At 50.6% G+C, this 25,028-nt stretch overlaps 2 protein-coding genes across 7 annotated transcripts in view; both read right to left on the bottom strand.

The window, feature by feature from the left end:
* Positions 1–1,100: 1,100 nt before the first annotated feature.
* On the bottom strand, positions 1,101–1,783 carry LOC108351831 (40S ribosomal protein S27-like). Its single transcript, XM_039082888.2, has one exon. It carries the CDS (start codon positions 1,670–1,672, stop codon positions 1,514–1,516), a length of 159 nt encoding a protein of 52 aa, XP_038938816.2. The 5' UTR covers positions 1,673–1,783; the 3' UTR covers positions 1,101–1,513.
* Positions 1,784–5,677: 3,894 nt separating this feature from the next.
* Acvr2b (activin A receptor type 2B) overlaps positions 5,678–25,028 on the bottom strand; it is a 39,605-nt gene continuing 20,254 nt past the window's right edge. For 2 of the 6 annotated variants that reach the window (XM_006244072.5, XM_039080874.2), the window contains exons 2-10: positions 19,457–19,664; positions 19,041–19,150; positions 18,551–18,918; positions 17,225–17,368; positions 16,880–17,028; positions 15,946–16,060; positions 14,627–14,765; positions 14,408–14,538; positions 5,678–13,940 (exon numbers count right to left, since the gene is read on the bottom strand). In XM_006244072.5, coding sequence (XP_006244134.1) covers positions 13,746–13,940; positions 14,408–14,538; positions 14,627–14,765; positions 15,946–16,060; positions 16,880–17,028; positions 17,225–17,368; positions 18,551–18,918; positions 19,041–19,150; positions 19,457–19,664 — 1,559 coding nt within the window. In that variant the 3' untranslated portion in view covers positions 5,678–13,745. The remainder of the gene's footprint in view (positions 13,941–14,407; positions 14,539–14,626; positions 14,766–15,945; positions 16,061–16,879; positions 17,029–17,224; positions 17,369–18,550; positions 18,919–19,040; positions 19,151–19,456; positions 19,665–25,028) is intronic. The other 4 variants (XR_005487744.2, XM_039080876.2, XM_039080875.2 and 1 more) reach the window with 4 other exon arrangements.

Genomic DNA, 25,028 nt, shown 5'->3' with positions numbered 1-25,028 from the left:
CTTCATGGTACCTCTCTACTTGATCGTAGACTACAAAATTGATGGGCGAAATTTCCCACTGATAAAGGGAGAACATGAGGGCTGGAGAGATGGCTCAGTGGCTAAGAGCACTGTCTGCTCTTCCAAAGGACCTGGGTTCAAATCCCAGCACCCACATGGTAGCTCACAATTATGTCTGACACCCTCACACCAATGCACATAAGATAAAGTTAGATAAATTATTTTTTAAAAGGAAGAATATTTGTGTTTGACAGATCCCAACTCAGATAAATAGGTCTTCGCCTGCAGCAGTCTCCCTCCGGCTTCCCATGAAAAGAGAGCATCGGCCCGAGCCAGGCTGACTCCATGACGGGAACAACCGGGCTTACGCAGAAGGGACCCCTCCCCAGCTTGCAAAAGAATAGTTAGGCAAACCTGCAGCCAAGAGGTCAAGAGCTACCCCTCCTTGGCAAGAAGCAAGAATAGTCAGGCCAAGTATGCTTGAATCAAGACCCTAACCAATCATAGCACGGCCCAGGCCCCAGAGATAGAATCTACCAATCAAGATACAGATCACCTAACCCTCCCTAATGTTACTCTTTTTTGGCTTTAAAACTGAATCTTCGAATTCAGTCGGGGTCCTTCCGTCTCGATGGAATTAGGCCCCAGCACACAGGAGTTTGTTCAATCAATGTCCTTTGCTTCAGCATACTGTTTGAGTGTAGGGTATCAGTCTTTACCGATTCACCGACCCGAACACCAACATGGACTTAAATTTGCTGGTGTGAAGGTTGCCCACTTCTTTAATCCCAACACGTGGGGAGGCAGAAGCAAATGGATCTCTGAGTTCAAGGCCAGCCTGTTCTACAAAAAGTTTCAGGACAGCCAGGGAACTCCGTCTCAAAAAAAAAACAAAAAACGGGGTTGGGGATTTAGGTCAGTGGTAGAGCGCTTGCCTAGCAAGCGCAAGGCCGTGGGTTCGGTCCCCAGCTCCGAAAAAAAACAAAAAAAAAACAAAAAAACAAACAAAAAAAAAAAACAAGAAAAAAACAAAACCTCATGCCACGGACAACTCAGACAGAGGACACCAGACTCTGGTACTCAGGAAGGCACAATGACAGACAGACACAACACACTCAGGGTGGTTTGAATCTGCTGCGATTTTACTGAAATCTGCTTTGTGGTTATAAACGATGCTTGAACAGGAGCTAATTTTTTGGCCCCTTACCAGGGTACACTCAAACAATAACCAAGAAAAAGTTTAACCGTTTACATAAAGTTCAGAACAGAAAGCAAGACAGGAAATAAACTTTCCTGAGAATCAGACTGGTGCCAGGCGGTGGTCATAAACCTCATTTACCTCAGTCTCTAAATATCATCTCTCGGATAACAACAGGACAGCCAGCTGAAAGGAATCTTTAGTCTTTTACTCTCTCTTAGCCAATATTCATGTAATTGTCTTTTTTTGGGGGGGGGTTATATATCCAAAATGTGTTTGCTGGGAAGGTTCCCACTCATCTTGTCTCGGGGGCTTTCAGCGCTGCTTCCTCCTGAAGGAGCGTCCCTCTGTCAGCCTGGTCTTTCCACCTGTAGGCTGACAGAGCACAGTGGAGCAGCCAACACACGCGACTACCGTTTGTGCGTGGCTAAAGACCGTGGTGATTTTATAGCATCCTGGGCATTTCACATCCATAAAGTAGGAATCGGGGCTTTGCACCAGGTGCTTTTTCTTGTGTTTCCTCTGCTCCTCTTCTGGAGAGGGATGAAGGAGATCCTTTGCGAGAGGCGTGTTCTCATGGGGAGGTCATCACCGCCGGAAAGGCTGTAATTGTCTTTTTAAAGATAGGATAGTTCCTTTTGATAATAGACAAGCATGGGGACGTGATCTGGCCAAGCATTCTATAAAATTTAAAGAATAATATAATACTCTGTTTCCATCAATATTAACCCATCTATCGCCTTCTTCATCATGTGTCCCTGTGTAGGGCAATGACTCTACAGTAGCCCTGTATCTACTCAGGCTGTTTCTACCTAAAGGAGGGGCCCACCACTTTCCTCTAATTAGATAATGTTTTCTTCCACGTAACTACTTGATAGGAATTCCTAAATGTTTGGACTTTCCACAGTTAATTCTTCCTGTTGTAAATTATTGATCACAACTCTTAGAGTTTCATTCTGATTCTACTTAATTTTTGCGAGTGCTTTCAAAAGAGGCATGTCCATAAAGACCAAATCAGGTCTCGATGTTCCTGTTAGTAGAGAAAGAAACAAAAGAGCAAATATGTAACTCCTGATCATACCCATTGGAATCGGCTAGGCAGAAAGTCGAGGAGGAAGTGGCCAAGTGTCTCCAGGAGACCATGTTCCGAGGAACACGATCTCTGGCCTGCTGACCACGGTTGTTTCATGTCAGGCTCCCCTGGAGCTGGCGCAGCACCCTCACCCCCAAAATTTGCCATTTCCCCCCTTGAGATGGGGACTCATATCCTAGGATAGCCTGGAACTCTTCATGTAGCTGATGGCCTCGAACATGTAATCCTTCTGCCTCCTCACCCAGAATGCTGAGATTACAAGTGTATGACACTAGGCCCAATTTAGTCAATGCTGGGGGTTCTAACCCAGAGCACGCATGCTAGGCAAGTACTCTACTAAATAACCCGCATCCCCAGCAATTCCCAGTTCTTACTTGGAGACGATACCTTTCATCTGACCTTAGGACAACCACTCAGCAAGAGGCCACTTCTACTGACCAGCTAAGGATTTTCAGCATTGTCTTAAAAGCCTCAGAGAGAAAGCTGTTTGAGAAATTCCTCCCCAAGAATGGCTTCTATGAAGTCACAGATCAATCCCATAGGTCTCTGACCTTGATTTCTTGAGCTGGGTCAGCTGCCTTTTCCAGGGAGGTCTGATACTCTCTCCCGGCAACAAACCTGTGATTTAACAAACTCAAGGTGGATCTACAGACTAGTTTCCAGCCCAGTAAACAACTGAGCAAATGTGTCTGGCCCCCAATGAGCAATTACAGAAGAAATGCTTTCGTACTGGTCTGCAGGGCTTTCAACTCAATGATCCCAGCTCTCAAGGCTCCTGGAGCCCACACTCCATGTCCTGTTCCTCGACAGGTAGCTGCTTCACCTGGGTTCTTACACGACAGCCTCTTTGAACCTAATAACTTCTGTCATGTGCAATGGATAGCCCTGGCAATGCAACCAAAAAACTACTGGTCTACCCAAAGGCTACTTCTGTAGCTCTGGCTAGAATTTGTCACGAAGTCATTTAAGTGTAACGATGAGGCTGGAGCACTAGACTGGGTCCAAATCCTGGACCCCACATGGAGTCTCACAACAAGCTAGAAGTCCGTCCCAGGGAATCTGATGACCTCTTCTGGTTACTATATTCTCATCACACACAAAGCACACAGCCATAGATACAAGCAAACCACCCATACACATTTTTAAATGATTTTACTTACTTTATGTATATATGAGCACACTGTCTTCAGACACCAGAAGACGGCATCAGATCCCATTACAGATGGTTGTGAGCCACCATGTGGTTGCTGGGATTTGAACTCAGGACCTCTAGAAGAGTAGTCAGTGCTCTTAACCGCTGAGTCATCTCCCCAGTCCCCATACACATTTTTTCCCCTTATCCAGGCCCTTTCCTACAAAGCAACAGTAAATGCCACTTGGCCCCATTGGAAGGACACCAATGGGGACCTGCTTGCCCACCTGTGAAAGGGTTAAATCAGTTTTTAAAGTGTGCAAAGCCCTGGTACTCCCTAGGGCTGCTTAAGATTTATCAGTGGAGGACAAATTGATCATCCCTGAGCTATTTTCTACTTCTCAAACTAGTGTCAAGTTTGGTTGGTTTTGCCTGTTTTTTAGAGACAGGGTTTCTCTGCGTAGCTCTGGCTGTCCTAGAATTCACTCAGTAGACCAGGCTGGCCTTGAACTCAGAGATCCATCTGCCTCTGCCTCCCACGTGCTGAGATTAAAGGTGTGTGCCACCACCATCCAGCTAAATGTGAGTCTAAAGTCTTCCTTTTTTGCACTCACTAGTGAAACATGACCTTTCTATATGTCAAAGACTAGAAGGGGCCAAAGTTTGCACAAGTGGACTGTAAAGAGCCACTAGGAGCTTTCCAGCAGGTGCTTAATAAGGGCTGAGTTAAAAGGCATCCCACCCGTTCTGAAATCTGACTCAGAAAACATTTCTCACGTCAACAAATCAGTCATAGGTCCTAAGATCTGGTCTGCAAGGGGAGCAAGCTGGTTTCCAGAGCTGTCTTCTCTGCTAGGCAATGGGAACCGGTAGTATATTGTTCTTTTGAGGACCTGTGTTCTCATTTGGTGATGTTATTTCTCCAGCACCTCAGCAGCGAGTCCACACTTAGCCATGCCTAGCAGAGATCCTCTGTAAAACCAAAACCAGAGCCTCTCCAATCCACTCACAAGAATCCTGCTCGGCGTGGCCTGAAAGGCACAAGATGGCTCGAGATGGGGTTCCACGTGCTTTCGGCAAACATCCTCCTGCCTATGAAGAACTTACCGTTAGTCCCAGAAATAGTCCGTTTAGGAGATGACCTCAAGCCCCTGTTCGTCCCGCCTCCATCTACCAAGTGCTAGGATTACCAGGATGTACAGCCTGCCACTAGCTGATGGTTAAGCATGTAGGTTCTCCCCTTGCACCTTTATGTCGGTCCAAGGGACTGAACTCAGTTCTCCAGCTTCTGCAACATCTTTAGCCGGCTGAACCAGCTCAGTAGCCCAGCTGGCGAAAGTGGAGAATGGCGAGTGTCTTATGGTCCAGCCCCATAAGACAGTGGTCCACGCATGTCAAACAAGGGCCCACAGGCTGACCAGAACCAGCCCATGTAATCAGGACAGACAGCACTGGGGCTGCCATCAGCAATGACTCAGGAAAGAGCACTTGATGCTCCTCCAGAGAATCCAAATTCGGTTCCCAGCACTCATGTTGGGAAGATATGACTACCTAGAACTCCAGCTCCAGGAAATAAGATACCTTCTTCTCACTGCCCTCACATGCAGGTACCCCACCACCCTCGCCCACCGCCCACATAATTTAAAGATAAAAACTGAAGCTGGGAGGTGGTGGCACACGCCTTTAATCCCAACAGTCAGGCAGAGCCCAGGTAGGCAGATCTCAGTATTCATTCCAGGCTAGCCTGGTCTATAGAGTGCATTCTAGGATAGCCAGAGCTGCAGAGAAACTTATCTTGGGAAGGGAAAGAAAGAGGGAAGGAAAGACATACAGATGGACAGACAGACAGATGGGTTGTGGGAAACAGGATGAGTTGCTATAATTTTAAAAAGTAGTAAATGCCTGGCAGTGGTGGCACACACCTTTAATCCCAGCACTCGGGAGGCAGAGGCAGGTGGATCTCGGTGGGTTTGAGACCAGCCTGGTTCCAGGACATCCAGGGCTACAAAGAGAAACCCTGCCTCAAAAAACCAGGAGAGAGAGAGAGAGAGAGAGAGAGAGAGAGAGAGAGAGAGAGAGAGAGAGGGGAAGGATCCAAGTTCAATTCCCAGCACTCACATGTCAGCTCACAACTACCCATAACTCCAGCTCCAGTCTGGTCACGAGTTCTGGCCTCTCTGGGCATCCACACATAGACAGCCTACCGATACACACATTCAGAAATATCCACACATTTTTAAAAAAAGAAAATATGGACAGACAAGGTTATTTTATTTATTATTATTTATTTTCATATACAAAAAGATAAACCTTGAGATACTTCTAGACTTTTCCTCCTATTCTGTTGGGGGTGTGGCTGCTCCTTCACACAGGGGTGGGGAACTACATTCACATCGGTTTGTTTGGGGACCCAGTGCAGAATCAGGCAGCAGAACCCCAACTTAGCAGATCTAATTTCAAACTTGACACTCGTTTCTAAAATTACCACAGGAAAAAGGAGCGAGGATTCACGCAGATGAATGAACTATGGTACAATGTTCTTTCTAAAACGTTTGCGCTTCGCAACTGTAGTTGCATGAATGTCTGCTTCAGGCCATTATAGATGTGTGTGTGTGTGTGTGTGTGTGTGTGTGTGTGTGTGTGTGAGTGTGTGTAATATATATATATATATATATAAATCAGCACACTTTTCAAATCCAGACAGGGTGACAGCAACAAGCTTAACTCTGTATAGATATATATAGATATATATATATTTTTTTAAGACATGATACTTTAGTATAACTTTTGTTAATTCAGTAGTACAAGCTATTTTCTGTTCTACAAAATGTTTATTTTATAGCTACAAGGGTGAAAAGTACCCCACTACATTTACACCTCACATACTCCGGCATACAAACAGTCATCGAATTTGAGCCCAAAACTGGAAGTTTTAGTGTTTCAGCACTTCAGAGAGCTACGTCACTTCTACAGCTCGAAATCGCAGACTAGTCACATCTCCAGACCTTGCGACGACTTGTCGTTTTAAACCGTGAGAAACAGATGAATCCGAACTCTTAATTACAATTCATATATACAAGTTAGATAACACAGCTTAGTGAGACTTAGTTACCCATCCTAAGGGCGACACACACATTTCCACTAAGTTAGACAAGCCTTACGGTTTCCCTTCCAAATAATGTACAAATTCAGAAATAGCCGGTAAAACTGATACATAAGATGGTAACTAAAAAGTGACACTTTCTGCTGGTTCCAAAACTGTCCCTGCAAGAATTCTGTGCTCTGCTGTGTTTTGTAACTCACTGTCTGTCACGTGCCAGAAGCTCTTCTTCACGGGAGTCGACATCAAACTCGGCACAAATTAAGCTTACGGTACTGCATAATGCGACTCAGATTCGAGGACAGATGTGGAGAGATATTAACATGTGGGAAAACGTGGCCTCTGACATCACCACCAGGATGATGCCAGGTTGATAAGCAGACTCTCTCGTACAGTTGAAAACGGCATCGTGTGCACCTGTGGCATGGACTGAAGTCTAGACGCGTGTCTCTAATCTGCGGTACCCTCTCCTGCGGTCCTCAAGTACCACTCAGCTTTCTTTGCATTTTTACAGAATTGGGGTGGGGGTGCGGGGGGGGTGGGGGGGGAGGGAAAGCAAGCCGCTGGCGTTTTTTTTTTTAACAATTGCACCCTTGCTGGTGGGCCTAGAATTTCAAATGAGATCTCCTGCCCGAGTGAAAACTGCTTGCTCCCAGACAGACTCACAACTAGTTTTTCCTACTCCGGTCTCTTTCGAAGTAGGTAAAATTTCCGTGACAACGCTTTTCCCTGTGGAGAAATTATTTGGCTAAACTCATACACTTGTGGCACTGCTCTGGGGAAACCCCACTCAGGCTAAAGCACTTACAAGGACTGGGGACTACAGTCCGCTAAGTGGGGCAGAGACCAAACACCGCAGAGGGCTGAGTTGAAGCCCACTGGGAAAACGCCGACCCCGGTGTCCCATGGTCAGCAGGACAGCCCAGGGTAGACAACTCACAGCTGAGGTACCACTTTTAGTCTTGGCCTGCCTTCGATGCCCTAGAGACAAAAATTCAGGTGTGGTGACAGCTGGTTAATTAAGCTTTTGAACTGGTAAAAAAGGCTCTTTAAAAATATATATATATATTTATATTTATATATTTTATTTAAAATACATCAAAATGACAAGCAGCCATATCCCACAAGGCCTAATCCCACAGCAATGTATACTACAGACATCTTCCCAGAATGCACTGTGGCGGTGGATGGGGGCTTCTACCCTGCTGTTTGAAGGAATGGTCTACATCTGAGCTCTAGCGACTGGAAATGTGTTAGGAAGAGCTCATCTTTGGAGCTGATTTGCGTGCGTGCGTGCGTGCATGCGAGACCAGCCAGTCTGCCTCTCCAGACTATGAGAATACTGAACACGGCAGAACGCACAGGAAGCACCATTCGGATGACACTCCCGCAGTGCCCGCACAGGCTTGCCAGAAGCCCCCTGGTTCCATCCTCGGGAAGAGTTTTGCTTTAAAACAAGTGTCCGTGCTCAGTGGGCCTCCTGCATGTGTGGTAAGAGTTGGCAGGACGGAGAGGGCCGGATGGTGACACTGTTGCACATCGGGTCTGAGGTAACTGGTTCTTAGAGTACCTGGACCACACAAGTGCATCCAGATATTGGGACTGGAACAGGGGGAGCCGGAGGAAGGGGTGGGGCTAGAAAAGATGGGTTAGAAAAAAGCTTACAGCAGTTGCTTTTGAGGGAGTGGGTGACAGAAAACAAAGGCACAACAGAATTACATTCCAAGATGGGCGGTTGGTTGCAAAGCACAGAAGTGTTTTTTCATGGGGAACAAAAGTTGTGTGTGTGGAGGGGGAGGAGGAAGGTGCTCCAAGGATTCGGCTGGATCAGGAAGGAACTAAGTGTCCCAGGTAGAAAGGAAGGGCGCGTACAACAGCATTCTAGCCAGGGGGAAGGGAGAACACAGCTGCTTTGGACTGACATACTAAGGGTCTCTTAGCAGGACCACCCCATCCAGTGTAGTTCTGTAGCAGCAGGCTGGAGCTGGCAGGCAGGATGTAGGAACAAGCCTTTAGCTGGACCACAGATCTGGCCATGGCTGGCTTGGCCTTTGCAGAATCCCTCTGCAGGACTTGGAAAGATGCCCTGCAGTGAGCCTGAGGTTCTGAGCTTCCTCCCTGGTTCCTGATGGACTCAACAGAGCAGAAGGCAGCCTCTGGGATGACCCTGACCAAAGCAGGCAAAATGTGCTTGTCAGCTCCCTGCTTAATTCCACCATGATACCCATGCGCCCACCGTTTCCAAAGGGCTACTCAGTTTGGTCCTAGACAGCTCTGGCTAGTGGAACTCAGCCACCATTCCCCATTCAATGGCTTCTCTAGCCCGAATCTTTCTCTAGGAGTGGGGCACGTGGCTTCTGTCCTAACTCCTCCTTCCTACGTAGTCCTCCTACTTTCCACCTCAGAACCCTTTGTTCAGCAGAAATCAAACCCACTACAGGGCTCCTCCCCTGGCCCAGCCGCTGTCACCTCTACAGGCAGGGAGCAGGACAGACACCACTGCCAGAGGGGGACCCGTTAGCCGACTCCAGGCTGCCAGCGTGTTCAGGAACCCATGCATGCACTAAGCTAAGCTTCCCCGCACTCGGCTCCAGTGTGCACATAATCCTGCCGGTAAAGCTCATTGGCTTGGGTTACAGACGCATCCACACTTGACTCACTAGTTTATAAAAATAATCTGTGGTATAAAACAATCTCCACACCTCGTGGAGGCTATCTGACAAGAGATATAACTAAATATATGCATGGAGCTATAGACTTCTTAAAGTAAAATTTCAAGTGGGGTCTGTCATAGAACCTACTCTTATTTACAGTGCTATCTAACAACACTGGTGTAAAGTGACGGGGAGCTGGGAAAGGGCCCGTGCAGGGTGGGCGCCCCAGGACTTGAGGTAACGCTTGTTCGTTCACAGAAACCCACCTTCACGTGCGGGGGGGGGGGGGGGGGATGTGACGGGTCGCACTTCTCCCAACTGTAAACTCAAAAGCACAAAGTCTACACATGAACGTAGTAACTGTTCTCTGCGGGTGTTCAGAACACCCATCTGAATGGTATGCCGCGTGCACCCAGACGGGGCTGCACACACTAACTCAGCCTAACAGTATAGACGCTCGCCTGGAGAAGAGGAGGTCAGTGCAGAGCCCACGACCCCACACTGGCATCTGAGCAACATGAATTTTAACTCTTGAGGGGAATCATGGCCCCGGTGCTGCCGTGGATGGATGGGGGAAATGGCGCTGGTTTGAGTACTGAGAAGCCTGGTCCACGGAGCGCCAGGGGGACAAAGTCTTGCTTCCTTCACAGCTGGAAGATGCTGGCATGAAAATGCTACAGCTTGGTTCAGTGGGGGGGAAAGATGCAGGCATTCCTGATCTCGCTTCAAACTGTCAGTCCAACAGTAGTTCACATTAATCACAGATAGGTCCAAACAGCACTATCCTAAGGGACCCACCAAAGGACCTGGGCATACTTATTGATATGTTAGTTCCTGTGCCTCTTGAACTCTCTTTCCTTCTTTTTCTTTTCTTTCTTAATGCGGTTGAACCAACTAAGGGAGTGTTTTAACTTTCTTTTTCCTATAAAACTAAATCAGTATCTCACAAGCACTTTCTATGCACATCAATGTCTTTCTAAAGGTCTGGGGTACATTCCCAGGAGGGCGGCTGGCTACAGATCAACTACCCAGAACTGTGTGTAAAGAACTAGGCATTTAATCTTGAAGGCATGGAGAGTTTAGCATCTAGATTCTGAAAAGCCCCGCAGCTGAGTTACTGGGCCTACTTCTCTAAAACAACGTTATCTGAGATTTAAACTCATCACTAGGCCGGTCGAGCCAGCTGCCCAGTACTCCTCCATTTTAGCCTTTACAAACAGCTGGGGACGAAGGAAAACTCATGTCATCCGGGCTGGGAGGAAGGGACCCCCGGGACACCATCCCTTCCTGGAGGTTTCCCGTTAATGAGGGCACACCGCACTTCTGGGAAAGTCATCCTCTGCCATCAGTCCTGCCTGAAATGTGGATCGGGCTTCATCATCTACAAAGCTGTGTCGCAAAAAGCCGAAAAAGATTTAACAGCTGATGCTGGAGGCCAAGGCGAGTGACCTGGAAAACTCCTCAGACTCGGACTCATCTAATGAACCAAGTCCTGACAACAGCAGCAGAAATTCACCTCAGGTCACCATAAGCTTTTGCCGGGGGGTGGGGGGTGAGGGGGGTGTAGTTATTTAGGAAAAACAAACTGGAAGCTCCACACGCTACAAAGGTAAAATTCTGTGTGAGAGAGAGCCAACCAGCTCTCCAGCTCCGGTCCTCCACTTCGCCTCAGTGGCTGAGCATAGGAACTACCACACAACAGGCTCTCTGAGCTGAAGAGCACCATGGCAACCGTTAAAGACCTATGTAGCCTGGCCACCAAGAAAAATCCCTCCCTCAGCCTAAGCCCTAGGGCAGAGTAGGGTACAAGACAGAGAGAGTCAAGGGCGCGGTCAGTGTCAGGGATGAAGGGAGACCAGAGCAGACACAGAGCAGGATCACACACCTAGCCTTGTCAGGAAGGCCAGCCCAGTGGTGAGAATGGGATCGAGCCCTTGCTGTGAATGTATGAGCCCAGCACTTCCCCTAGCATCTGATGCCTGTGGTACCAGGCTAGCCCAGATGCTAACGACTGTTGACAGCCTCCCTTGGTAGTCCCAGACCAGAGCTCAGCCAGGCCAGGGCGCTTCTGACAACAAGCAACACAAGAGAAAACCCACCCGGCATCATGGGACGGCACAGGGGAGCTAGTGTTTGGCACAGCGTGTGACTGGTGACTGGGCCGCTCCTGCAGTGAAACAGCTACATTCCTTAGTGGGTTGGTTTGTTAAGGGTCAAAAGTAGGTGTCCCCACTGCCTGAGGAGAAAGCTAAAGAAGGTAGACATATGGCACTTCTCAATAAATAGTTAAAGCTCCTTAAAGAAACGCGTGGAGAAGAAAGCAACTGCTCCAAGACTTGCTTTGCCAGTGGAAAGTAGTCTGAAACAAAAAAAAATACCACAGCACAAAAATCAGATGGGGAGGGAGGGACAGACAGACAAAGAGTACCTGTCCCCCTAACTACTCACTCGGCCAGCCCACACTGACCCCAGGAGACAAAGACTATGGTCTGAGAGGGAGGGAAGCCAGCTGGCCTTCCTCAGCACCCAGTGCACAAACACCCACAGAGAAGGACAAGCCCAGGACAGCCCCAGGCACCATACATACCCCACTGTGCTGAGGGGGCGACTGCCCAGCTGTGAGCCTTGCCCTCCCCAACGTCACCGCTCAGTTACAGATGGGACAGACCCCACCTGCTGCTGAAAGAACTGAAGGTGGAGCATGGTTACCTTGGTTACCTCGGGTGGGCGGGTGGGTGGTCTGTGCTGCCACCAAGTGAAAGTGGGCGTGTCCTTCTGAGTGCTGCCCAGAGGACACAAGGAGCAATGCTTGACCTCTAAGCAACCTGGGAGGAAGCGGCCTACCTACCCTCAAGATCAAGAGATGTGCTGTTTAAACGATACCGTCTAAACCAGAGTGATGGATGCCCGCCCCGACTCAATCCAGACGGCCAACCTACATCTGATGCCGATTATTTACAAGGGAGCTTTTATCAAACGAAGATGGTAGTGCTGACTAGAAGACGACAAACTTTTTTTCTTTTTCTCTATTTCTTTTAAACTTCCTTGTCATAAAAGTCAACTCACATTAAAATATACTTCCTACAAGACAACACAACTAACAAAATATATAATTAATAAAACATACACAAGTAGAAAATTCTGAGGTATTTCTGGTTTGAGGTGGTCTGTGGTCGTAAGTTACTTCTTTTACTCTTTTAAAATCTAAACCTCGGAAGCCACACAGCAATGCATGTGTATATGTGTGGATGTGTGTGTGTTCTGTCTGGAAAAAAAAAAAAAAAACTTTAGCATGTTTCATAAATTAAAAAAAGAAAGAAAAAAAAAAAAAAAACCAACTTCCAATGTGGAAACAGCAGCTTTGGGAACGTCCACTGCCTGGAGCAAGGTTACGGCGTGAGAGAAACACAGTTGTAGAATATGCACCACTTTAAAGGGTTTGGAGAAAGCCGTGTCCGTGAATGAGCCTCAGAAAGGAGTCGGTTATGCCGCACTGCATGGGGTCAAGCCAGAGCTGCAGGCTGGCGGGGTCCCCACTCAGGGATCCTCTGGCCCGCCCACGCTGTGCAGGGGGCACCACAGGCATTTGCCCAAACCGCCAAGAGGAGACTGCAGCTCAGTGTTTCCTCCGTGAAAGAAATCTACAGCATCATGTCTAATGAGTGTCCACTGAACTTCCACGCCCTCGCCTGGTCCTAACCCAGGAGCAAGGCAGTGTCTTCTCTGACGGCCAAGCCCGTCAGTGAGGAAAAACTGGGCAGGCGGGGGCGGCCGGGCCCTGCTCTCAGTCCTTCTCCAAATCTGTGCTTGCTATTATTACTGCTCGGCCTCCACAAGGTCCTCGCCCTCAAATCCCTTGTTACCTGAGAAAGTAGCCTCCACAGCCAAGGGGGTTGCTCCAAATGTGCCCAAGTCCAGTGTAGCTCTGCTCTGCACGCACCCTACCCAGAAGCATCGTCCTCCCATCCGGCTTCAGACTAGACCGCCCTCCTCATCTCAGTCTCCAGTCACTGGGTCAGGACGACACCTGTCACATCCACAAGGACGCACCTGCCCTTTCTTAAGTTCACTGCCTGAAATGGGAGAAATACAAAATAAAGGGGGTTGAGGGGGGACCCTCTTCGGAGGAAGGGTGTGTCCGTGTAACAGTCTTCAAAGGTTCCTCTAGTAGAGAACTGCAGCATTGAGTTTCCTAAGACAGGAGACGAGTTTCTTTGTGTTACAGATTCTGAGACGACAAAGAGAACAAGAAGGACAGGAAGTGGCTGAGGCTCTTCAGCATGGCGCCGCTTCTGCGTTCACAGCTCAGCACCTCAACGCCTGCTGACGTGTCCGCTGTTTGCGATACAGTAGAACAATATGCTGGTAAAAACTGATCCAATCCAAAAATAATATTAATAATAATTATAATAATTATAATAATAATAAAAGTCAAGGGAAAAATAGCAGCTGCACTTTATGTGTTTGTTGGTTTTATGGGATTTCCAAAACAAAACACAACTTTTTTTTTCCTTTTTTTTTTTCTTCTTCAGATCCACTGAGTCTGGAGAAACGCTAGTGTCCTGGGCTTAGATGCTGGACTCTTTAGGGAGCAGGTCCACATTGGTGACGGAGGTCACCAGAGAGACGAGACAGTCCGAGGTAGAGCTGTTGACCGACCTCCTGATCAGGGATACCCGCTCTTCCACACAGCCTGCAGACAGACGAGCCTCTGCATCATGGTCCCAGCACTCCTCGATGGTCACGCAGAGCTGGGCCAGGCCCTGCGGAGGACGGGGAGGGAGGAAAGAACCCTTGTTAGGGCTACTCAGCGAGGGCAGCCAGTGGCTATGAGTCAGGGGATTAGGAAGGGCCTACGGCCCAGGCCCAGTTATAGCCATTATAGGTGGATTATCAGGCTGCAAATTCCCTGAAACTCCTCTCCTCCCGCTGGTTACCCCACGGAGCCCGGGCCCAGGAGAATGTTCGCTCCCGCTCCCCGCAGGCAGAGCTGCTCATCTTGGAACACTGGAACTCAAGTCAAATAAACACAAAGCCCAAACACAGAGCTTTGTCCAACGTTTCCCAGTTGAGCCACAGAGGGGACAAGAAGGAGGAAAGGGCCTACCATATTTCCCACAACCTCAGGGATATGTCCCTAGAACCCAGGGAACATGGTAGCCTTCCCTCCTCACGCCGAGGCAGGTTCCCTTCACGTACCCCTGTTGACTCCAGAACCCAGCTCCCTCACCGGATGTTTCAGCCAGTGATCCTTAATGGTGGGCCTCATCTTCTTGTGGACAACCACCTCCTGAAGCTCCTCCAGTGAAGGGTGTTGGCCAATCTCTTCCTCGAAAGGCAGCATGTACTCATCGACAGGCCCTGAGTGACGGGTGGGGGCTCTGATGGAATCACAAGGCCCAGCTCCAAGCCCCCAGCCCAGGGTGCCCATAGCCAACAAACCACTCACCATCTGCGGCCTTGCAACGAGAAACGAGCTCCCACAGCACCAGGCCCATGGCGTACATGTCGATACGCAGGAAGGCGTCTCTCTGGAAGTTGATGGCCCCCTCCAGCACCTCGGGGGCCATGTACCGTCTGGTGCCAACCTACAGGAAGACAAAGGACAGGATCTCCAGAGACCAGCTGTACTCAAATGCAGTTGGCTGGGAGAAGCAATGAGCACCAGGCTGGGTAAGACTGGAATTCTGAGCACGAAGCGTTGGAGCTGAAGCCCTGGTCCGTCCCTTTGAAGCAGGGTTATGATTCTATCTGACAGTAACTGATGGACTGGAGGCAGTGCTTGTTAGACAGCTGTGCAGCCCTGGAACATCTCAAACAGGCTACTCTGAGGCTTTTTCCTCCAACGGTGCCTAAAGTAAAGCCAGACACTCGGAAGGCTGAGGCAGGAGAACTAAAAGTCCCAGACCAACCTGAACGACACAGAGACAGACCCTCTAACAGATAAAGAGGCGGCTTAGCTCCTAAGGCACCAGCCACTCAAGTGTGAAGACAGAAGTTTGGATATCGAGAAGCCACATAAATGTGGCAACAGCAGCACAGGGAGGGGACGATGGCGTCCCCAGAGAAAGCTGGCTAGACTACCTGATAACCAGCAAAGGACCCAGTATTAATCGACAAGGCTTAAGGTGATCAAGGAAGATGCCCAGTGGCTACCCCAGGCCTCCAAACCCAGACAAGCAACTCGTGTGGAAACGGGAATACACAGGTTAAATAAACAATGAAGCAACAGTCAAAAGGCCGAAGAAGAATGTGGAGAACTCGTTTAAACCACAGGGAGACTCCCCCAGGATGACTGCTGGCTTAATTTTCATGGCCTTTTCTACACGTTTGGCTGGGATTCTCAGCACCCTTTCTTTCCTCTTTAATCTCGCTTAATGACTACAACTGAGGGCAGGCAGGAGCCTCTGTGGTAAAGGCTTGCTGCAAGCCACACGACCCAAGTTCAAGCCAAGGAACCCACATGCTGGAAAAAAACCTGACTCTCTTACACAACACACACACACACACACACACACACACACACAACGTCTTTTGGGAAAATAAAATAAAATTACAACAGAAAGAGAAAGACTGAAATACCAGGACGAGCTGCCGAAGCCCAAATGAAGCCTGGATCCCTCAGCCGGGTGGCTGGAGGAAGCCTCGCCAACCTCTCTATTGGTGAGTTAAGAACCTAGTTCCCAAGTTCCCACGTAGCTCTGCAGTCACCCCAGCTGAGCCCAGAGCTCTGTGCCAGCCTCTCCTCCCACTGCCCAGGTTCCTTACCTGCCCATGGGTATCCCCTGGAGGCTTCCCCGGCTCAAACCGAACAGCCAGGCCAAAGTCAGCCAGCACCGCGGTGAGGTCGCTCTTCAGCAGAACATTCTTGCTTTTGAAGTCCCTGAGCAGACCAAGAGCAAACTGTCACACAGGTTCAAGACCCGGCCCACCCTGAGATGGCTGATCTCGATCCTCCTCCCACCCTGCCTCTCAAATTACTAGAGTCCATGACCTGTAGCTCCTGGGTCAAACCATCCCCACCTCTGTGGGGCAGGAGACGAACGGCTTGGGAGTTCAGGGGCCCATACAGCAGGTCCCACTCTGGCAGCTGGGTAAGACCCTATACCACAGCACTAGAAGCTGGCCCATAAATCTCACAGGGCATGGCACACAAATCTTACAATGTTTGGAATGTGAACAAGAATATAGAGTCAGCTTGCTAAAGCCGCACAGGCAGGGCAGTGCTCGAGTGGTGCAGGCAGTCCACTCTGCCTAGACTAGAAAAACCAAAACCGAACCAACCAAACAACAGCGTGGCTCAGAAATCCTAAAAGATCCTAATCCAGAGCTCCGTGAAGTTAGGCACTGGTAATTGACTACCGTTTGCCCTTTTAAATCTCATCGGTATAGAGTGGGGCTCCCCAGGGGAATAGTGGACAGCTGATGTTATCGTGGCGACACATAAAACACGTGTGCTCTGTGCTAGCAACCATCAGCAAACATGGACATAAAAGGTTCTGGACCACAATCTGAGAATTTGAAGAGCCAGCTCTCCAGAGTCAGCACTTTCTCCTGTGCCCAGCAGAGGGCGCAAGAGCACTGGCCTGGAGAGCTAGCTGTCTCCAGCTACGGGAGAGCAGGGTTTACTGGGACGCAGCACAGGCACATTCAAGGAAGCAGAGCCATGCTCTACAGCAGGGAGGGCTCCTTAACCAGGTACCTGTGGGCAATAGAAGGCTTGTGGCCCTCGCCACGACACCACGGCACATCCTCATGCAGGTACGAGAGGCCTCGTGACATCGTCTCTGCCACATGACACAGCTCGTTCCACGTGATGATGTTCCCCTTGAGGTAATCCGTGAGGGAGCCCTAAGAGAAGGCAGCCGACTGTGGGCAAAGGCTCCAAATGCAGAACAGGGTGCAACCCAACCCAGGCCCAGCGGGAATGTCCTGGTGCAAGCGTGCAGAGGGGACCGAGGTGCGGCTGACACGGGGGTCGACTCATGGCAAAGCCACCGTTGGGACCTCCCTGTCCACCCCGGGGCCTTGCTGGGGTGTAGCTCACCTTGTCGTGGAAGGCTGTGATGAGCCACAGCTCCACCTCCAGGTTGGAGCCTCGTTTCTCTGCAGCAATGAACTGCAGGAGGTTTTCGTGCTTCATGCCCGGTGTGCTGAAGATCTCCCGCTCACTCTGCCACGACTGCTTGTCCTGAGGTAGGGAGGCGGCTCAGCCCTGCCACAGGACAGCCACCCCAACATGCCCTACTTCATCCCCACCACTGGTCTCCTGGCCTCCACATGCACGAGGAGAGCCAGGCCGGCAGCAGTCTCTGGGGGAGCTGATGCCAGCGCCCTGATTTACAAACGCTGAGTGAGGTGCCCAGCCAGTATCAGCCAGCAAGTGCTCGACTCCTCAAGCACCCTGGGCGACTAAGTCCAGGCTTGCCAGGTGTCAGGAGCCTCTGAGTAGACCATAACGTCAACTACCAAACTCGGGGACCGAGGAGGGGCTCCGGGAGGCTAAGGGCCTGCCAGGCAAAAGCATGAGGACCCAAGTTCAGATCCCCAGACCCCTATACAGAGTTTAACCCCAGTGCTGGAAGCAGGAAGATGGGGAAGGCAAACAGGGGAGGATACCTGGTGCTTGCCAACTCCTCTACCAAACCAGTCAGTCCCAGGCTAAGTGAGAGACCTTGTCTCAAAAGAACTTTAAAGGGTAGAAGCCTAGAGAGGTGGCTCTGAGGTTAGGAGCACTGGCTGCTCTTCCTGAGCACCTGGGTTCAATTCCCAGCATATAGATGGTGGCTCACAACCTCTCTAACTCCAGTCTCAAGGATCCAACACTCTCTTCTGGCTTCCACAGGCACCAGGCATGCATGTGGCACGCATAGATAGGTACATGCAGGCGAAACACCTGTACATGTAAAAAATAAGTATTTTCATTAAAATAAATAAAATAAAGAACTGTAAATAAGTGGAGAACCAGGTACGGTATACACACCTTTAACTCCAGCACTTGGGAGGTGGAGGCAGGTGGACTTTTGTGGGTTCAAGGCCAGCCTGGTCTATATGTCAAGTTCACTGAAATCCTGACTCCAAAAAAAACCCCAAAAAACAAAAAACAAAACAAACAAAAAAAACCAACAATAAAGAAAATTATTCAGTGTCGATCTCAGCCTCCACACATAGGCCTTTGTGTACATAAAACATGCAAACTGCATACACACATGGAAGTAATGGCAAGACCCAGAACCCACGTGGGTCAAAGCCTGACCCTAATCCTATGATGGACTCTCAGTTCTGAATCAGAATCCCGGGCTGCCCTGTGGGGAAGAGACTCCAGCTTGGACCCCAGTGAGAGAAGATGGCTTGAAGACCCCCAAAAGCTCACCTGAAGTGGGAAGATCTTCACAGCCACAAAGTCGTTCATGAGCTGAGCCTTCCAGACGCAGCCAAAGCGACCTCGAGCCTTGATCTCCAGCAACTGTAGCGGCTTCAGGCCCACCAGAGGCGATGGGGGAGGAGGCCCAGGGTCCTGGAAAAGCAAGAGCTTAAAGGAGTCTGCGCAGCCGTCCCTACCCCCGCCCCCACGCTGGCACTGTCTCACCTCATGGATGTCCACGTGGCCGTAGGGAGGCTTTCGATGTCGGTACATCCAGAAGGCCAGCAGGACGATGAGAGAGAGGCCTCCAATGGGCAGCAGCGAATAGGCCAGCACCGTGAGCAGGGTGGGGGCTGTCGGGGGTGGCTCGTACGTGACTGGGGGACACATGGAGCCCTGTGTCACACAGCCCGCCCACTCTAACACTCCAGTAGGCCCTGCAAACAATCCCCACTGCCTCCAGAGTGCCACTTAGACCCTCTTCCCACAGGCCCCTCACCTTCTGGGCCCCCAGGCTCCGGCAAATGGGTGAAGCGCTCGTTGCAGAAATTGCCTTCACAGCAGCAGAAATACACCTGGGGGTTCTCCTCAGTGGCCACACACTCCTGCCTGAAAACCCAGAGTCCCCGTTAAAAACTCCACAGCAGGGACAGCAAGACTCTCCCAGGCCCCTCCCCTCAGGCAAAGCAGCTTCTGAAACATCAGCAGGTAGGGTGAGCCCACTTCCCTTGAAGAGTGACCCAAGGCTGAGAGGGACAGGCAGGCACTGAAATGCTACCCGAGCTGAGGAGGGCAAACACCAGAACAGGGACTTGGGATCCAGGGCAGTGCCTTAGAAGATACCCCGAGATCAGTGGGTGGCGCATGCGCAGCTGGGCTACGGAGGCAGCAGCAGCGGAAATGTGCCCCGGGTACCTGTCGTAGCAATTGAAGTCATCTAGCCAGCAGCCCTTCTTCACCAGCTCGATGGTGCCCGAGCTGTTGCGCCACGAGGCATAGCAGTGCAGCCGCTTGTCCTGTTCCCCCTCGCAGCGCTCCAGGCCGCTCTGGTTGGTGCGCTCCAGCTCCCAGTTGGCGTTGTAGTAGATGCACTCCCGAGTCTCAGCTTCCCCTCGCCCGGAACCTGCGCCCCAAAAAGGAGAGAAGCTGAGCGCTGCCCAGTGACTTTTAACCAGTCCTGAAGATGCTGAAGGCGCCTGGAGAAGAAAGATGCCAACCTACCCCCCTTGCCACCCACACATCAACACCTCCTACGAAGACCAGGCTAGTGCTCCGTTCCCTGCCCACACCAGCCTGTAGGCGGGGCCTTCCTGCGTGTGTGTTCACCATCTCGCCTGTGTTCACCAGGTGCTGCAGAATAGCTACGCTTACAGGAAAAGGGTATGCTCCCAGGGTCACCGAGGGTTCTTTTTTCAGACAGAAGGGCTAAGCTGCGATCACAGATCAGCCTTCCAGCTGGGTTTAGCTGCACACCCACAGGTACGACCCACCCACTCTTACATATCTATCTTTTCCCAAAGAAGTTCCGTCCAGATGGCTGGACACAGCCATTGGAACGAACACTCGTCATGGCCTCGTCCACCCACTCCACCCTTCTCATCAACCCCACCAATAAGCTGCAGTCCCCACCGCTTTGCCCACTATGATCCCATGATGTATCCCTGCTTTGGATGTAGGACAGGAAAGAGCACACAAACGCCAAAGGCATCTTGTTCCCTCTCCAGACTTCCCCACGAAGGGGTGTGGCATTTATTACCTCGCTGACAGAACCTTACGCAGATACCCTAAAGGAAATCAGTGCTGACTCAGCCTTGCTGCACCTCAATCCACTGGCACCCCAGCTTTCTCTAATAACCCACATGAGGCCAGAGGGGCATCAGGGAAGGGGCTCCCACCTGACCCGAGGTTGGCAGGGTGCTCAGTGCTAACACCACTCAGTTTCCCAGGGTCCAGTGCATATAGGAGGATCCTGACTGGCTGTTCAGGGAGAGGAACCCTCAAGACAGCAGATTCCAGTCACACTCACAGCATCTCACCAAGGTAGGCGGAAGCTCCTTCTAGGGAGGTCTAGCCTTGGAGAAGGTGCCAATCTCAAGGCTCGATCCAGGTAGGACCCACAAGGTCAAATGTTACCCAGTCAGAATGGCAGAATACAGCCTCAGCCCTAGCCATACTGGGTCATGTTGGCCTAGGGCCTGACACTTGTGGTGACAACCTGCCAGGTGGCTAGAACTCAGCCTGGCCCAGAAGGGTCTCAGTATCCAGAGCAGGACTCAGGTAGGGGTTTCTCTCACAGGACCTATTCAACCAGGGGGCTTATATTTGTGGACAAGACTGAGGAATGAGTGCAGGTCTGAAGACAGAGCCTGAGCAAGTGCCAGGAGCCAGGGTGGCACCTAGAGTGTCTACAAGCCCTGCTACTTGTGGCAGGAACGGGTAGTTGAGCTAAGTGAAGCACCCAGTCCAGGGAGGACACAGCTCCTTTTCCACATCTGGAGTCCCACCCCGCATCAGCGGCCATATTAGCTGGGAGTTTATGGGACATCCACAAAGTGTATGAAGGAGATAACCCAAGTCCTCCCCAGGAGAGAGTGAGAGCAGTTGTAGCATGAACACTCCTGTGTGCCCTTCTCAATTGCTTCCCAGATGCCCAGCTTCCTCCACAAGCCCGGAAGGCTGACCCCGAGCTGCTGAGTGCTAGAATGAGTTCATACCTAACATATGGGGTGGACAGCCTACAGGCAGAGGGCTGTGGGTATACTCGAAAGGAAGGGAACAAGGAGGAGGGATGGCTTCACTATGAAGCAAGACACTTGTTACAGATGCTGAGGGTGGAACCTTGGACTTGGTGTGTGCACTGTCTGCTCACCCCCTGACTATCTACCCCTGCGACTCTTCGGGAGAGGGCCACCTCCGTTCAGACTACAATCAGCCCTGAAGTCACAGAGTGGCCTGAGCCTGGTCTAGCTCCTCTTCCCCCTTCCCCCCCCAGGCCACTGTCAGGCACCAGCCACTCTGGCACTACCACAGGATCCCAGCTGAGAGCCTGACAGGTCCATACCAAGGCTCCAGGTAGGACCCAATGGCTCACCGGAGCCACTGACCAGCCCTGCAGAGCAGCTTTGAGCTGGGCAGGCTGGTCAAACTCCAACTCCTGCAGATGCCTCCTCACAGCTCTGTGCCTGGAGCGAGTCACCTAGCCACTCTCCTCCAAGAGGTAACCGACAGGACCTGCCTCCTAGAGTCGAGGTGATCCTTCCAGTCCAGGCCTGACTCACACCAAGCCTGCCTGCAAGCTTTGCACCCCATGTGACATTCCACATCCCTCCCACACCACACCCAGGCCACTGCCAGCTGGAGACCCAGGGGCCTCCCATTTCCTCTCCTCGCTGGCCCCGTTTCTTCACACTCTCACACTGCCTATTTATAGCATATGGCAAAATTCCAACCACAAGGCCACAGAGCCTTTTAATAGATGAAGGCCTCCCGCCCACAGCCCAGGAGCCAGGTCAGGAGTCTCCCCAACTGGTCCTGCCTCCTCACCCATCCCAACAGAGAGAACCCTACACAGCTACATTTCCATCAGTCCCCAGGACCACAGCCAGGGTAGCTAGGGATGGGGAGCCTACAGAAGGGGAAGGGTGGGAAAGGCTGGGAGCATGAGAAACACACAGGCACGCTCACACGCACACGCGCGCGCACACACACACACACACACACACACACACACACACGAGCTCGAGTGCGTACACACACAGACACACGCACACAGACACGCACACACAGAGCACACATACACACAGAGCACATATGCACGAACCCTGGATTGGTAGACTGGGAGGGGGGGGGGGGAGACCTGTCAAGTACCTACAGTTTATCTTACAATCCCTCACCGTAAGCACAGAGCATGATTCAGTGGTTACAAGTATTTATGCTTTGGTTTAAAACAAATGGCTTTGATTCCCAGCATCCACGTGGTGGCTCACAACCACCTGTAACTCTAGTCCCAGGGGTACTGCATACACACCATGCACATGCACATGCATGCAAAATACTAATACCCACCATAAGGTAAGTTTCCTTTGAACCCTTACTCCAAAGAACCAAACCAATTAAATTTTGCTATTTGGCCTCACTGTGTTTATGAGTCACTCAGACTGACACCCACTTGGCAGCGCATGCCACACCCAAGTTACTATAAAACACAGGAGAACCAAGTGGGCCACTTCACAGACGGCAGAACTAACTGAAGCAGAGGTTCAGGCTCTGTGCAAGCCGTACCCTGAAATTCCATGGTTCAGAGCCCTGGGCCTGCCCAGTGTAACCTCACCTGGTTCACCCGCTGACCCTCAACCTTTGACATGGTGCATACTGCCAAATCCCTCTCCAAAACAGCTGACCCAGTTTCCCGGAGCAGCCCACCGAGCCGCGCCCTCAGCCGAGCTCCCCTGGGAACACCTGCTTAGCCAGACTTCTACCCATGTCCTGGCCAGGTACCTTCTCCTTATGCTGTGGAAAATCCACGCCCTTGAAAGCAACGTGTGTTGCTGCATAATGACCGTCTCTGTTCACAGAGCCAGGCAGTGGTAGTGCACACCTTCAGTCCCAGCACTCCAGCCCTTGGGAGGCAGAGGCAGGTGGATCTCTGAGTTTGAGGCCAGTCTGGTCTACACAAAGAAACCCTGTCTGGGGGTTAGAGGAGTATGTCTATCAGGTGCTAACGCGCCTAGAACGTTTCTTGTGGTGTTTTCCCAATTTATCTTTTCCTTCCTACTTTCATTTTAAAGCTTTCTGCCTACTTTAACTTTCTACAATTCAATCTAATGCTTCCTTACAACCAGACATGAGTCCTAACACATTCATTATTAAATCTGCATTTTCTCTATTCTCTGTTGTTTTCTTTCCTTTCCTGCAGTTCTGTCTGTTGATCAAACACAGCACTCCATGCAAGTCAACCACATGCTCTACCACTGAGCAACATGAATCACCTTTTAAAACGTCCTACGTTGCCACCTGTGGCCTGGAAGCTCGGGGTTCCCTTCAATTCTGGCATTAGCTTGTCTATGAAGTGTACCTTAGACTGTACGTCTGTGTTAGTCAGCCTTCCCCTGGGTATATAAGCTACCTTTTTCAGGATTCATTTTGGCTCATCAGCTGAGGGGAGAAGGAATTGGAGGGCAAGAATGTGAGGTCACCAGCAGCCATCTATGGGCAGGGGCAGGAGCTCGAGGCTGCTTGCTTACTGCGGTGCTGCAGGAAGCAGGCACAGGCTGGAAGGAAGGTTGAGCTATCAAACCAGCAGTGATCCACTTCTTCCAGCTAAGCCCTCTCAGAAGGTTCCAGAACCTCTGAAAACATCTGCAACAGCAGAACAGTGTTCCGACACATGAGCCCACAGGGACACTTCACACACGAACCATAGCGAGAGCTCTTACTGTTTGGGGGTCCAAATGCTGCAAATGTTTAAGTTTTGCTTCTTTGCTTATTGTTTTAGGATACAATCTCCCTCTGTAACCCTGGCCAGTCACAAACCTGTGATCCCCCTGTCTCAGCCTCCTTGGATCCCAGTTAAATGTCATCACACCCAGGCTTCTCCTGGAAACTTAATCCCCAATTCAATGAGGTTGGACAGGTGGGGTTGGGGGTCTCCTAAGAGATGACTGGCTCGTGAGGACCCTTACTTCATGAAAGGGTTAATCACAGAGAGGGTTGGTCATCACAGGAGTTATGAACAGCACCCAGCCAACCCCTTCTACTGCAGGAAAGTCTTCCCTAAACGTTAGCACCAAACTCATTTACCAGCCTCCTCGACTGCTAATAAACCATCCAGCATGTGGTGTAACGATGGCAGTCTGTGTTCTCTCACAGCAGCAATGGACTAAAGTATCTGCACCCGCTGCTTTTCTCATCACTGTGGCCAAACACCTGACAACAGGTAACTTAAAGGAGAGGAAGGGTGTATTTGGGCTCACAGTCCATCACAGCAGGGAGACATGGTGACACAGAAAGCCAGTCCTCAGCTCACTGCCCTTCCCCCATCCCCCACCCACCTTGTAAGTTAGTCTAGCACCTGATTCAGGGTGGGTCATCCCTCTTAGTCCAACCTCTCCGAAAATATCCTCAGATACACCCAAACCTGGACCTTGCTGACGGCCCAGGTCATTTCTTACCCGAGTCTAGCTAAGGGTGGAAACCCGCCATCACCCGCCACCCCCTTTTCATATGGTCCTGCCACTTGGTAATTCCTTAAGCTCCCTTATAAAGCACTTTTCTTCCTTTTACTGTGTCTAATCTGGGTATCTCCTCTACTTAGTCTATTTTAACTTTAAGACAGGCTTCTCTCCATAGCCCTGGTTGTCCTGGAACTCCCTATGTAGACCAAGCTGGCCTTGAACTCAGAGATCCTTCTGCCTCTGCCTGTCAAGAATAGTACCAGGCTTGCAAAGTATGCATGAAACCCAGGATCTGATGCCCAGCACCAAGAAAA

The sequence above is a fragment of the Rattus norvegicus genome, chromosome 8, assembly GCF_036323735.1.
Source record: "Rattus norvegicus strain BN/NHsdMcwi chromosome 8, GRCr8, whole genome shotgun sequence".
NCBI classification, from domain to species: domain Eukaryota; kingdom Metazoa; phylum Chordata; class Mammalia; order Rodentia; family Muridae; genus Rattus; species Rattus norvegicus.
The sequence above is the reverse complement of the archived record's forward strand: the minus strand, read 5'-3'. Positions and strand labels throughout refer to the sequence as shown.

What these genes read in the sequence shown, in the direction of transcription:
- LOC108351831 (XM_039082888.2), bottom strand. Translation starts at nt 1,672, where the DNA reads ATGGATGTGAAATGCCCAGGATGCTATAAAATCACCACGGTCTTTAGC.